Raw genomic sequence first — 12689 nt, 5'->3', positions numbered from 1 at the left:
CTAGCCTGTCAATAAAGATAAATTGATCAGATCTAATATTATAGTGTTAATTAAAGGTAAAGCATCCTTGAACAGTCTTTAAATTAGCTCAGAGAGATCTATAGGACAGAAGCTGTTTACTTATAAATCGGGCGTTACAGTCGTTTCTAAGGCTACTCAACTGAAAGCTATATCTGTGCCAATTGTGGGAAGGAGATTTTTTTTCTTTCTCTGATAGTTACAATTTTATTTGTAAAGACGCTCCTGAAGTCATTACTACTGAGAGTTAAAAGAATACATGGCTCAATAGAGAGCCATGTCAAGAGCTATGTCAGCCTGGCTACAGTGCTGAAACGAAACCTGCGGTTGTTCTTATTTTCTTGTATTAATGATGAATAATAGGAGGTTCTAGGATTACAGAGGGCTGTTTAAATGTTATTTGACTATTTTCCAGGCTAGGCGAAATTTCTCTAGATTTGATGGAACGCCACTTTCTTGCCAGCTTTCGCGATATCTGCTTTACTCCACAATTGTACCACAAAGCTAGCCTCCTCTGATTCACTACCTTCTTTTTAAAAGTGGAAAGAGTTTTGTACCAGATAAAACAGGACACAGGTACATTTCAACTTACTTATGACTTATGGTTAAATCCTCTGAGTGGATGTAGACCTTTCACTACGTTCTCCACAAAGGTATCAGATCATCTTTAAGTGTTATCTTTCTTCAATCAGAAAAAAATCAGCAATCACCACAATTAGTCCAAGTTTTCTTGTCCATGAGACTAACTGTGGTGTTCGAGTTACCTTGTGATTGTTCCAAGGAGTGTTTCAACCAGTCCTTTTGTCCTGAGTGGTATGTTGCATCAAACCTTTTTAAAATGAACGTTTGGGTGAGTAAAAATTCGAAATTAATTAATGTTATTTTCTTCGTCAAATACAGTTGAAAAGTTAAATGCGTTTTATCCAATTTCCTACGTACAAGGGGGCGGTAATGCACTTCATGCGGCGTTCCAGACATCCTTAAAAACAAAAGAAGAACAGTGTTGCCGTGCGACGATGCTGTACTCTATTTATCACATGCGAGGCTTAAATTCTCTTTATTTGTGTTAGCTACCCATATTTCAGTCTACCTTTCTGCGATTTTTTGTCCACATTCATTATTCAACAGTGCAGGTAACGTTACAGTGTTAAATGCTCAAAGTATTTTAAAAGTTAGTCAGAAAAATGCCTTTGACTATGCGAACATTTGCCAATTTAGTTTAAGGCCGGTAGTATTATGACCAAAAAGTTAAGTTAACGTTAAAGAACCTTATTCATATAATTGCAGACATTCTGTTAAAATTGGTTATTGTGTTTTCCATTATAATGGTAGTTGCAAAATGGTAGTAGCAAATGTTATGTCAATACAGAATTTCTTCGATGTGGCGGCCCACTTTTGCCACATCTTTCCTCTTGACCTTAGCTAGGAAACTAAGCTAGCTACAGTACTTTATCTAACATTTTGTCATTAAGTTGTTTTGTTTTTTAATTCACTCTTTATAGAGGGGATTCAGCAGTTGTTACTATAAACACCACCTCTCGGGTGGCTAATTCCATAGTCAGAGACTTTGTAATATTGTTTTGCTTTCTTGCTGCTCTCATTCAAGGAAATATGTAAAATGATGATAATAACAAACCATTTGCCTTATAAATGGGATTTCTCCAGCATGGCTTCTTATATCTTGCAGAAACAGCTTGCTACCAGGAAATATACATATCTGTAGATTTTTGAACTTTGAACTGTATCGCTTTGAAACATGCTTCCATGGTGTCTACCTCCATATTCTTTTCAGCCTCCACCAGTATGACAGCAACATTGGACACCTAAGTCTAAAGAATCATAATTTAATTTTTATATTAATGGTTTGTTATTGTCAGTGTGAGTAGATGTAAGTGGCCAGGGAGCTACAACTTTTTAAAATTGTCTCTTAGACCTGATATCGGCTAGATCTCAATGTACTATATAGCAATGTTTTATATTGCAGCAATGCCTCTCTTTGACGCAATGTACTGTGCCCAGCAAATCAGCATCCCTCCTGAACTGCCTGAAATCCTTAAAAACTTCACTAAGGCAGCCATTCGAACACAGCCCAAGGATTTGCTGCTGTGGTCTGCAGCGTAAGTCATAATTCCCTTAATGGTTCAGGTAGAATAGACTTGTTTGTGTTTTATTCCAATCTTGATCGCTTAAACAATACCATAAACAATGACTCCAGGCAGCATCACGGTGCAAAAAGGTAGGACCTTTTCACCTCTGCATCTCTCATCTTTGCATTGACTGGCTATAATTGAATCCCATGGGCTTTCATGTTCATCTGATTTTCTCCAACAAAGAAAAAGCATTTTGAAAGAAGTGGATGAAATTTAAATATATAAAGGTTTTTTTTGTAATCCTAAGGACTGTCCTATCCTCTTCTATTTTACTGGCCATTGTTGCCTGGTAGTGTTAACAATAAAAGACAACAAAGTTAGTCATATGGCAAAACAAAAACAATTAATGTATGTTTTAGGCTACAATTTTGTTCATATGCTATTCAAGTAACACAAGCCTCTGTTGCTGTTCAGAAAATCTGAATGTCATGCTGCCTCTAAACTCACTGAAAGTGTTATTTAAACTGTGAAGGAAGATTAGCCACAGTATCCCCTTTAGACTTTTAGAAAATATTGGTAAACTTCAGACAAAGAAAATTACAACACATGATGATTTAACTGATGCTGCTCATTAGTTCTCCTTAAATTAGACTAATAGCAACTTATGTTCCGTTTTAAAATTTACATTCATGTGATTGGCATGCTTAGGAAGCAGGTGAGATGACTGACAAACAGGGTGAAGCTAAGGTCAGTGTTTAATAATATGTGTGCTAATTTGTGTGTGTCTTCTCCCAGATACTTCAGTGCACTGTCTAAAGGAGAGTGTTTGCCTATCAAAGACAAGTTGGAGATGAATGTTGCCACCCAGAAGACAGACACTGGGCTGACTCCAGGTTTACTTAAGACTCTCCACAAACAGGTATTTTCTCTACAGCAGGACCACACCTCATAGAACTCATCACATAATTGTTTTCTTTATATTGCTGCTGCTGGAAGAAAAGCAATGTATTTAATGTACTCCATATTTTCCAGTTTGCTTTACTGTTTTGAATTTTGCATGTACTGTACAGGCTCCATTTCTGCAATTGATTCACTTATATGTTGATATGAGTGTAATTATTAGTCACATTACGTTAAATATCCACATTTGTTTTTCTTCCACATCTGAATAGTGCAGTGATCCTGTTTCCCCATGTTGATCATTAAAGTTTCATATTATTCCAAACCTATTTTGTCTCACCTGGGGCATCTACTGGCATCTTGGTGTGTTGGATCCATTAAAAGAACTGAATAATTAATATTTTATTAAAGGTCAACACTTACACAACAGTCTTAAGTTTGTGAGGATGCTGCTATTTACTTCAAAAAAATTGAAAAATTAATGGATACAAATCTACCACTAATATACAATTGTACTGTTGATTTGAGACATTAACAGTCAGAAATCTACCAGCTTGGAGGGTGAATAAACTCCTCTTCTTGCATATCTATCCTTGTTGTGTTTTAAATACATAGCTTCCCATATATAAAAGTCTACCATAAGTAAAGGAAAGCTAATAAATACTATCAATGTCCAACAAGTCTAGATTCTCCAGAACCCATACTGCTCTTTATTTCTCCAAATAATACTGAGATAACTTGATTATTTTTTTCTCCTAAACTTTCCCAAAACTGACTTACTGCACCCAATCATAGCTGTCCCCCAGGCAAACATGCAGCAAGGAGGAATTGCAGAGGAAATGGAAGGGTCTATGTCTACCAATGGATCAGCTGGAGACCCTGCTATCACTGGGCTGCTTCAGTTCAGAAATTTACTGGATGGAGTTTTTTGCCCTGGGCTGCAGTGCTCTGGGAGGGGTGAGACATTGTATAAGGCCAGATATTAATACTAATACCACTTTATACCACTTCCTTTGAGCATTAAAGCCTAATGTGAGGCTAAGCACAGCTGGAGACCTACAAGCAGTGCAATTTTTGTTCATCTCACGGTCTTGTCTTCTAATGTTTAGACTAGATCCAGACATCTGTGATCCAGACTTCTCCATCAGGGTCCCCAGACTTCAGAAAGAATGACTGGATAAATCCTCTGACTTAGTGAATCTTTGCAATGATATTAACCTAAGGATTTTTCTCAGAATATGCGGGCCTTTGAACACTTTTACCACATGAGGGCAGTCATGTTCTATATGTAAGTGTGTTTGCAGTATGGGCTTGTGATGCTCAAATGGGACGTGATTATCCTTGAATGCTGAATGCATGTTTTTTGTATTTTTTGTGTCTGTTTTTTGGATAAGTCCCACTGTCTGATTCTCTGTGTCTCTGTATACACTTTCTTAGACCCTCATGAGTTCTCTGAAGTTTGCCTGTGAGATCCTGACAGAGGATGAGGAGGGTGGTGCCATGAGGATCCCATTCGACACCTTTGTCAAACTTTACACTTATCTGGCTCACCTGGATGGGGACATGCCACAGGACCACATTGACAACTTCCTAAGGAGCCTGCAGCCACAAATGTAGTTGTCATTTTTTTGTTGTGTGTGTGTGTGTGTGTGTGTGTGTGTGTGTGTGTGTGTGTGTGTGTGTGTCTGTTCTCCTCAGATGTATAACCCTCCATCTTGCAATCAGCGATAAATGCGCTTCCCAGTTCTATTTTCAAACAGCCTAATTATTTTCCTAGTTTGAATCAATTCCTCTTGGATTAAGCTGCTGTCTAATCTCATAAAAGTCCTTATTTTACTCTTTTGTCTGTCAAGATTGTCAGTCATCAAGGTCATATAATATCTATCAAGTATTAGATATAAGTTGACTTTTTTCGACTGTTGACCTCAAAAACTCAAAAAACTATAACTGCCTTTTATTTTAAAACTGGATATTTTCTTCTTTAATTTCTCAATTTTTCCTCATTTAGTCACTTGAGGTAACAAAAAATTAACCTGGGGTTTGATTAGGTCAACATTTTAGCAAATTAGACTATATCCATTAAAGACTTCTGGTGGATATTACATTAAATTACAGCATTACAACATTTCAAAATTGCACCTAGTGTTTGGGAAGGGATATATTTTATAAGTAAGTGTGGGAAATACATTTGAAACTACTTAAAGTTGAAGGTACACTGTTAAAATGTTTTCTGCATTGGATTTACTGAACACTGCTTTAGCTCTGTTTGGCCCAACATTTCTGCCAGTCTATTTCAGTAGGCTAAAAAGCACAGACAGTTTAAGAACTAAGCCAGGTTCCCTGGATTTAGATGATGATGTGAGATAGTGATATTCACTGTTGTGAAAAATCCTTATGCTGCAGAGTAGAGCTGTTGGTGGCACTGATGCACTGGTGTCTCTGCCCGTCAGCAACAAGCAGAATGGCATGATTCAAGTTTCCAACTTCTAACATCAGCCAGAAGTGAGGGAAGGAGAGACGGTAAGCAATGGAAGACAGGAAGGAAGGAACAGAAGGGAAATAAATGACAGTGTTCAATTAATAAATTGGCTTGTGTATGCTTTCTTCAAGCACAGCTGTTTTTTCATTACCTAGAAATTCGTTCCATTAATTGTCAGCATTAGGCACAGGGGGTTATCATTCATCACTGTCCAGCTGAACGAGGCTGCTATTTTTAGTTAGGTTAGAATCTTTTAATGAGCAGCAAGAGAGGCAAAAAGCTGCCTTACACAGGCTGTCAGGTGTGTGTCAAGAGTGTTTGTATGCTTTTTATTGCCTGTTCCCTTATGTCTGGGTTAGCCAAATTCATTCATTTATTTATCATACACACAACATATCAGCTTGCAGCTTCACCACATTTAGCCTTTCTGCCGGTGTATTAATTTCACCAAACCGACGAAAAAGAGGAGAGGTAAAGAGATAAGCTCTAAGGGCACAAGAGAGTGATTTTCAGCTCATGTTGAAGGCTTAAAACCTCATGTGTTTTGTTCACTCCTCCATGCAATATTGTAAATAGGCAAGTACAACTTAATACTCGTTTATTACACTAGTCAGAAAGCACGCAAAATCACATGCAGGGCCAAGAAATCTCAGAGGCATGCACACAAACATGCACTATACGTTCATGCTCAGTCTCACCCAGTCTATCTGAAGTTGAAATAAAAATTTTTACATTTATGCATTTTTAAAAGACGCTGTTACATGTGTCAGTGGGAGAACATAATCTGCGGAAGGTCACAGAGGCACGATTTGATGTTTAGGAATGTTGTCTCCTTGTCAACTGGTCAATTGGTTGCTCAATATGCTCCCATCCAAATTCTCATTGGTCAGACAATGAGAAGAATTTGGCCAATGTAATGGAGACTACTAGGTCTACCTTAATTAATACTTAATAAACGTTTACTGAACGTTTACTCGAAGTTGGCTCCAAACTGACACCATGTTTAGGAAGTCGTTGGAATGGCTGCATTTTGTTAAAACGGATGACCAAAAAGTCAAGCTTTGCCAACAACAGTTTGCATATCACAGCTCAACAACCAACATGGTATAGCATCTAAAAATGGTAGGCTAACTTGTCTGTGTTAGGATGCTCTGTCAAGTTTTGTGTTTGAAACTTGAGTCTTTTAGCGTATATTCCTCGATAGTTCTTGAGCTTTTCAGTATAAAATAATTAGGCTAAAATGATTTAATAGGCTGCAAATACTAGTTTTTTATGTTTAACTAATTCATTTAGGCTAACAAGGCTACTAGGTAGACTGCACTCAGTGCACTGTGGCTGATTTAGATAATCTAGAGATAATGTGCAGACCCCCCCCCCCCCACAACCAATTTAAGAGTAGGTATGATTTCAGTCAACCAAGATTTTCTTTGGTTGACTATTGCCCTAATAATGTTTATATTTTCTTCTAAACATATTTTTCCCTGACACACATGTACACACACATTCACACACAAACTTGTAGTTGTGTAATTTTTTGAGGCAGGACAGGAAAAAGGATCGGTGGGATTTAAAATTTGGCAACAGGTTTTAGGGGTAGAGGATACACATACATACACACACACATTTGTATTTATATCTTTTTGAGGACACACATTGACATAATACATTCCCTAGACGCTTGCCCTAACCTTAACCAACACAACTAAATGCTAATCCCAACCCTTACCCTAACCCTAACCCTAACCTAAACCTAATTCTAACCCTAACCCTAAAACCAAGTCTTAACCCTCAAACAGCCCTTTAAAGATGTGTCAGAAAGTGAGGACCGGTTAAAATGTCTTCACTTCAATGGTTTAAAACTCAAACTGATCCTCACAATGTATAGCCGTACAAGTGTATACACACACACACACACACACACACACAGAGAGAGAGACAGTTTGTGTATAGTATTCATTCAAACTGTAAGCAGACACTGATTGTTGCTACTGTTAGTATTAGGAGAATACTATAGATCCTCACTCGTGCCTTACCTTTTTGGCTTTTTTGATGTCCCTTTCCTCCTCTGCATGTCTTCCTTCAAGCATAGATTAAAAAATCAGGGTCTCACAATATGTACAAAGAACAAAACTGTGTTGTGTCAAACCAAGCTACTCGGTCTCAGTTATCGTCCTGTCAGGTCACACCTGTCCTGGTAGACAATTGTAGTAAGGTGAATTCTACTTTTCATTCATGTATAATTTACTTAGACAATCGTGGACCTTGTTATCATGTATTGATCAATACACCTGCTATTAAAAACAAGGAGATAAACTTGAAACACAGAGAAATATTCCTGTATTTACTGAACTGTTTCTTACTGTTCTGATGCTTTCTACTTATCCCACACTTTTCACTGTACAGTGAGAAACAGTGTAATGTTATTCACAAAGTATTCGTAGGCCTATCCTCAAATCTATATAACTAAAACTTATTTTTAGGTGCATCTTTTAGAACAATGGTCATACTGTACAGCTGTATGTTCCATTGTTATAGGATGTTGGAACTTAGAAGAAACATGATGTCATTGCAAAGATGTTAGTGGTTTAGGAATCTCAGCTACAGGGTGGATCTTGTTGCATAGCCTTTACTGTTTCTTCAAGGTTTGCTCATAACACCACATCTCCAGGGACACGATGAATTTAGCAGAGCAGTGCGAAAGAGACAGGAGAAGAGAGAGAGGATACAGAGGCTCCCTTTTAGTGTTCCTCTCTGTAGCTGTTTTGTAACAGATTTCAGGGTAAGGAAAAGGGAAAACATGATTCATGCTGTATTGTGATGTTGCAGAACATGGATTTTATCATTAAGCTCTATTACTGTACTCACTTTTGTTGACAGCATTTGTTCAGAACTTGTTTAAACATTGCTTTTGTTTTACCTGGTTTTATTGGTCTAGAATTCATTGTTAGAATTGGCTGTTTGTATTAGTATTTATTAGATTATATTAGTTATCTGTTATTCTTAATAGTAATTGTATTAATAATTATATGATTTTGAAAGTTAACAGTGAGATATAGTAACTGGGACTTTTGCATTAGCTGTTCAGTTCTATTTGTATGGCTTACAGATTGTACTGTACAAATGTCATACATGTCTAATAACATACGATATATTTCAGGGAGCTTCAACATGGGATGATAAAGCCTCTGGACTTCATCGATCGGGACGGTATGGATGCAACTCCTCCTGATTCATCAAACCACAGCAACATCAAAAGCTGAATAAGAACTATGAAAGACAAAAATTTCAAAATTAAAGCTATATGTTTAACAGTGAACGCTGAGCCAAATCCTGAAAGATCTGTTTGTGCATTGTGTATTTACAGTAGGTGTAACTAAAAGAGAAAATGCCTACCACTACACTATATCAGATGTAACTAATGTGCTAGAAACATGGATGTAATGCCTTTGACGCCACCTTTACTTTCCTCAAGAGACATTTTAAACTGAGGATTCATATTTAACACTTACCACCATTTTAAAGATGACGTGGGATGACTAAACAAAAACCACTATGGCTGCCTATTACAAGCACTTGTCAATCAAGCATTTTTCTCTTAAGCCTTATTAAATTCTCAATGGAACAATGATCTCATAATCCCTACTGTGACACACATCAGCAGATGTGAAATTAATTATTGAGACCTGAACTCCTTGTGAAAAAAGAAATTACTTTGTATTTCAAGAGAAGTAGGTGGAATTTTGCACTGAGTTCAACACATTCTGGTATTTCTTGGAGCCAGCATCCTACAGCCATTAGAAGAACAGCATTTTAAGACAACTTCACAGTGGCTTTACCACTCAGGCTCACCATTACAGTAAGGTTATGTGTATGCTTTTGAGTAAGAGGATAAACTTCTTCTGCAAGATGACTTGGACTTTAATCATGTAGTGTTACTCTGTGCATGTAGATTTATTCTGTGCTGTTTTGCCTCATTTGTGGGAAAAGGACCTCATTTTCTTAACAGTATAGATTGTTAAATTCTATGTAATGTTTTTTAACTGGAAGGAAAGACTTTCTCTGTCCCTGGGTTTAAGTGTTGCCTTAGCTTCTGATTGGATAGTATTGTCTGTCTGGGTCTAATTAACTGATTAAGCAATAATGTGAAGACTTTCTAATCAAGTTATTAAAAATTAGTACATTAGGCCTTTGCTATAAAGAGCAAAAACAACATTTCCAGGCGAATCTTCTTAGAACCAAGCAGAACCCTTAAAACCCATATGTGAACACTTGGTTTTGGTCACATATTCAATTTATCATCAGACACATACACAAACCTAACGGTTCAGCGCTTTTGTCAAGAGGAGACTCATAGTACAGTCTTTGTACAGTGTTCCTGCTCCAGGTATGCCATAGAAGAAACCATGGTGTGTTAGAGTGTTATGGATATTTGTGGTTTTAGGGGGAATAAATTAATGACTGAATGAGGGAAGGCATACAGGAGCCTGTCTAGACCTACCAGCATTAAGATCATGTGCTCATAAGGTACATGCAGGCATATAGGCATATGTGAGATCTACTGAGAAAACTCATATTAGAGAAATGTATTTATGATCAAGGCCTTCCACTATCCAGTAATTTCTTAATTTAAAATAATACATGCTTACGGGAAAGGACATTTAAAACAACCAGTAACGTGTGCAAGAGAGCTTCTCAACAGTAGACCCTGAGGCATACCTAATGTGGCTGTTAGGGTAAGGTCCATTTTTTCCTGCCCTTGCTTGCCAACCCAATGATCATAATGCTTATGGCTGCTTAAATAGGCTACGCACATAGAGTTAAGTTTCAGAAATTCTTAACTAATGCAAAATACCAGGATTACTGTAGTGACTGCATGTGTAGCATGCAGGGTTAAGGGTGAACACTGGTCAAAATGCAGAGAAAGTGAACATTACTTGGACCCTTCCTCTGTAGCATGCTTAGTAAAATTGTTAGAGCAGATTAAAGCTGCGAGACTGTTATGCCAAAGAGCACTTTTTACTTCATGGTAGATGCAACTGCAGCTTGATGGTCTTTCCAAACAATCTGAACTATTATTTCAGGTGATCCAGCCTGTGATGATTACTTAAAAATTGTTCTAGAAAATAATATCAATCCAAATGAAAACAATATGGCATGTAACAAAGAGAAAGACAACAGCAATCATATAAATAACACAGTCCTGTTTTTGCTGACCTATTGAATCTGCCACAAAACTTCTCTTAGGTTTTTGGATAAAATTTTTTAATATCTAACTGTACTGGAGTGTTCCCAGGAGAGTACTCAAGTTAAGTATAGTTTGAAAGAGCCTTGAATATGAAATGGATCAGGGACCCAGCATAAATCTCACCATTGACATGACACACATTCATAGAACGGCTCCAGTGTGCTTCACTATGATTATCTGTCTGTGGGAGACATCCACATCAAAGTGAATGAAAAAATCTGATTTTTCAAGTGTCCATAATGCAATACTCCATGATATACAGTACAGAATTTTGCACTGCAGCAGCATGGTCATTGTGTGATGTTTTACATCTGCACTCTACTGCCCACCTATGGGGCCCTTGAATGAATTACAAATTTCCCACCAACTGTGTTGCTGAACCTAAAATGAACGTGAGAGATCTTGTAGAACTGAAGAGTTCTCACCCTAAATCAGCTGCAAGTTTTCTCAGTATGTAATAATAACTTCCTTCCATTTAGCCAGAGCTAATTGGGGCCCACTAGTGCCACTTACAGTGTCAAATATCACCGTGAGCACTAATGGTTTATTTGATTTCATATTACAGCTGTCTACACAAAATATAACACGAAAGAAAAAAAAATGGATGAGACAGGGAATATTATAGAGTAATATAAATGGCAAAGTAATGTTTTATGTTGCAATTTGCAATATTGAGTCTTCTAGAATTTTGATGAATTTCTGCAATTCAATTGACTTTAGCTATTCACTTGTATCCCCTGAAACAACAGTTTATTGCCAGGCAATATTAGCCAATTTCCTTTAGAAACACTGGAACTGCTTGTTGAAACTGGAACACAACACAACGTTGGTAACAGAATACATTTGTGTCATAGATCCAGGGCATTGGGTTGGACTGCATACCATGTCAGGTGTCTGACATTACAGACACCTGTGTGTCTTTAAGTATAGACACCATTTTAATTCCAGTAAAATATATAAGATTTTAAACCATATATTTGTACAGTCAATTCTTAAAACCTGTGAAAGATTTTACATTAAACAAAATGTTTCTTGAAATATTTATATACACTTAGTTGCCACTTTATTAGGTCCACTTAGCTAAAAGTCATGTGGTCTAATACAAAAGCCCTGCAATAAATCATACTTTTATGATGGTTCAGTTCTTGTTGTTTTAGAGCATTGTGGGTTTGACTTTATGGTTATTTTGTGGTTTCCTTGAAATGTATTGCATTATATTGAGAAGTGTTTGTAATATTTTGTCTATGCCATTGATATCAGTGGCTCTCGAGTGGGAGCCACTGTATCTTTCTGAGCCTGAGGTCTCCCTTTACATTTTTATTTCATTTGCATGAGCACATATTCTGTTTGTAATTACGATGTTACAATGTAGCTTTTAGGGCCCAGCCTGCATTACAGTGTAAAATGTGACTAAAAATCTACACACAAGAAGGTTATAAATGAGTAAGTTGATAAATTAGTGAATCAATGAATTGAAGCCAGGTCCATGAGGGTTTTACACCTAAAAAAAGATGATTCTAGCTTTCACCTGAACTTTACCAGATATGTTTTAACTAATTCTAATACTGGAGATGAAGGATTTTAATTTATCATCCATTTCTCTGGTGATTGTGTCTTGTGTCAAGGATTACTAGCCCTGACTCTCACCTACACAGGAGCAGAATGATACCTTAGAGATGGAAGAGCCACAGGAGAGTACAGATCTCAGCTGGTGTTAGATGAAGGTATAATGATGGGTACACACTGAGACTGTTATACACTCATTGTTTCCACAGCAAGTGATGTCAGCAAACTGATGTTTTTAATTACTGAGAGAAAAAGGATCATCTCTGTAAATCTGGTTGTGACCTATAAGTAAGCAATATTATAGTATATGGGCACCACAGACTTTACACAAAACTCAAAGCCATACTCTATGTAGATAGACATACATACAATAGTATGCATATGGCATCCA

The 12689-nt window shown here is 37.1% G+C and overlaps 1 protein-coding gene across 3 annotated transcripts; it reads left to right on the top strand.

Moving 5' to 3' along the window:
• The first annotated feature begins 982 nt into the window (after positions 1-982).
• Positions 983-8803, top strand: ropn1l (rhophilin associated tail protein 1-like). 3 transcript variants are annotated; one of them, XM_040127593.1, is made up of 6 exons: positions 983-1151; positions 2003-2135; positions 2904-3027; positions 3804-3965; positions 4446-4621; positions 5417-5593. In XM_040127593.1, the coding sequence occupies exons 2-6, from the start codon at positions 2005-2007 to the stop codon at positions 5496-5498; spliced, it is 675 nt and encodes a 224-aa protein (XP_039983527.1). In that variant the 5' UTR covers positions 983-1151; positions 2003-2004; the 3' UTR covers positions 5499-5593. The 3 variants fall into 3 exon arrangements, with proteins under 3 accessions (XP_039983527.1, XP_039983528.1, XP_039983526.1); XM_040127594.1 differs by having other exon boundaries at positions 5412-5593; XM_040127592.1 differs by lacking the exon at positions 5417-5593 and adding an exon at positions 8645-8803 and having other exon boundaries at positions 985-1151.
• The last annotated feature ends 3886 nt before the right edge of the window (positions 8804-12689 follow it).

Source organism: Xiphias gladius, chromosome 5 (genome assembly GCF_016859285.1).
Source record: "Xiphias gladius isolate SHS-SW01 ecotype Sanya breed wild chromosome 5, ASM1685928v1, whole genome shotgun sequence".
Classification (NCBI taxonomy): Eukaryota; Metazoa; Chordata; class Actinopteri; order Istiophoriformes; family Xiphiidae; genus Xiphias; species Xiphias gladius.
The sequence above is the reverse complement of the archived record's forward strand: the minus strand, read 5'-3'. Positions and strand labels throughout refer to the sequence as shown.

Excerpts from the sequence above, each read along its gene's own strand:
- ropn1l (XM_040127592.1), top strand. The coding sequence starts at position 2,005 with ATGCCTCTCTTTGACGCAATGTACTGTGCCCAGCAAATCAGCATCCCT. Across the intron at positions 2,136-2,903 it reads TTGCTGCTGTGGTCTGCAGC|ATACTTCAGTGCACTGTCTA; the intron begins GTAAGTCATAAT and ends GTCTTCTCCCAG. Across the intron at positions 3,966-4,445 it reads GCTGCAGTGCTCTGGGAGGG|ACCCTCATGAGTTCTCTGAA; the intron begins GTGAGACATTGT and ends ACACTTTCTTAG.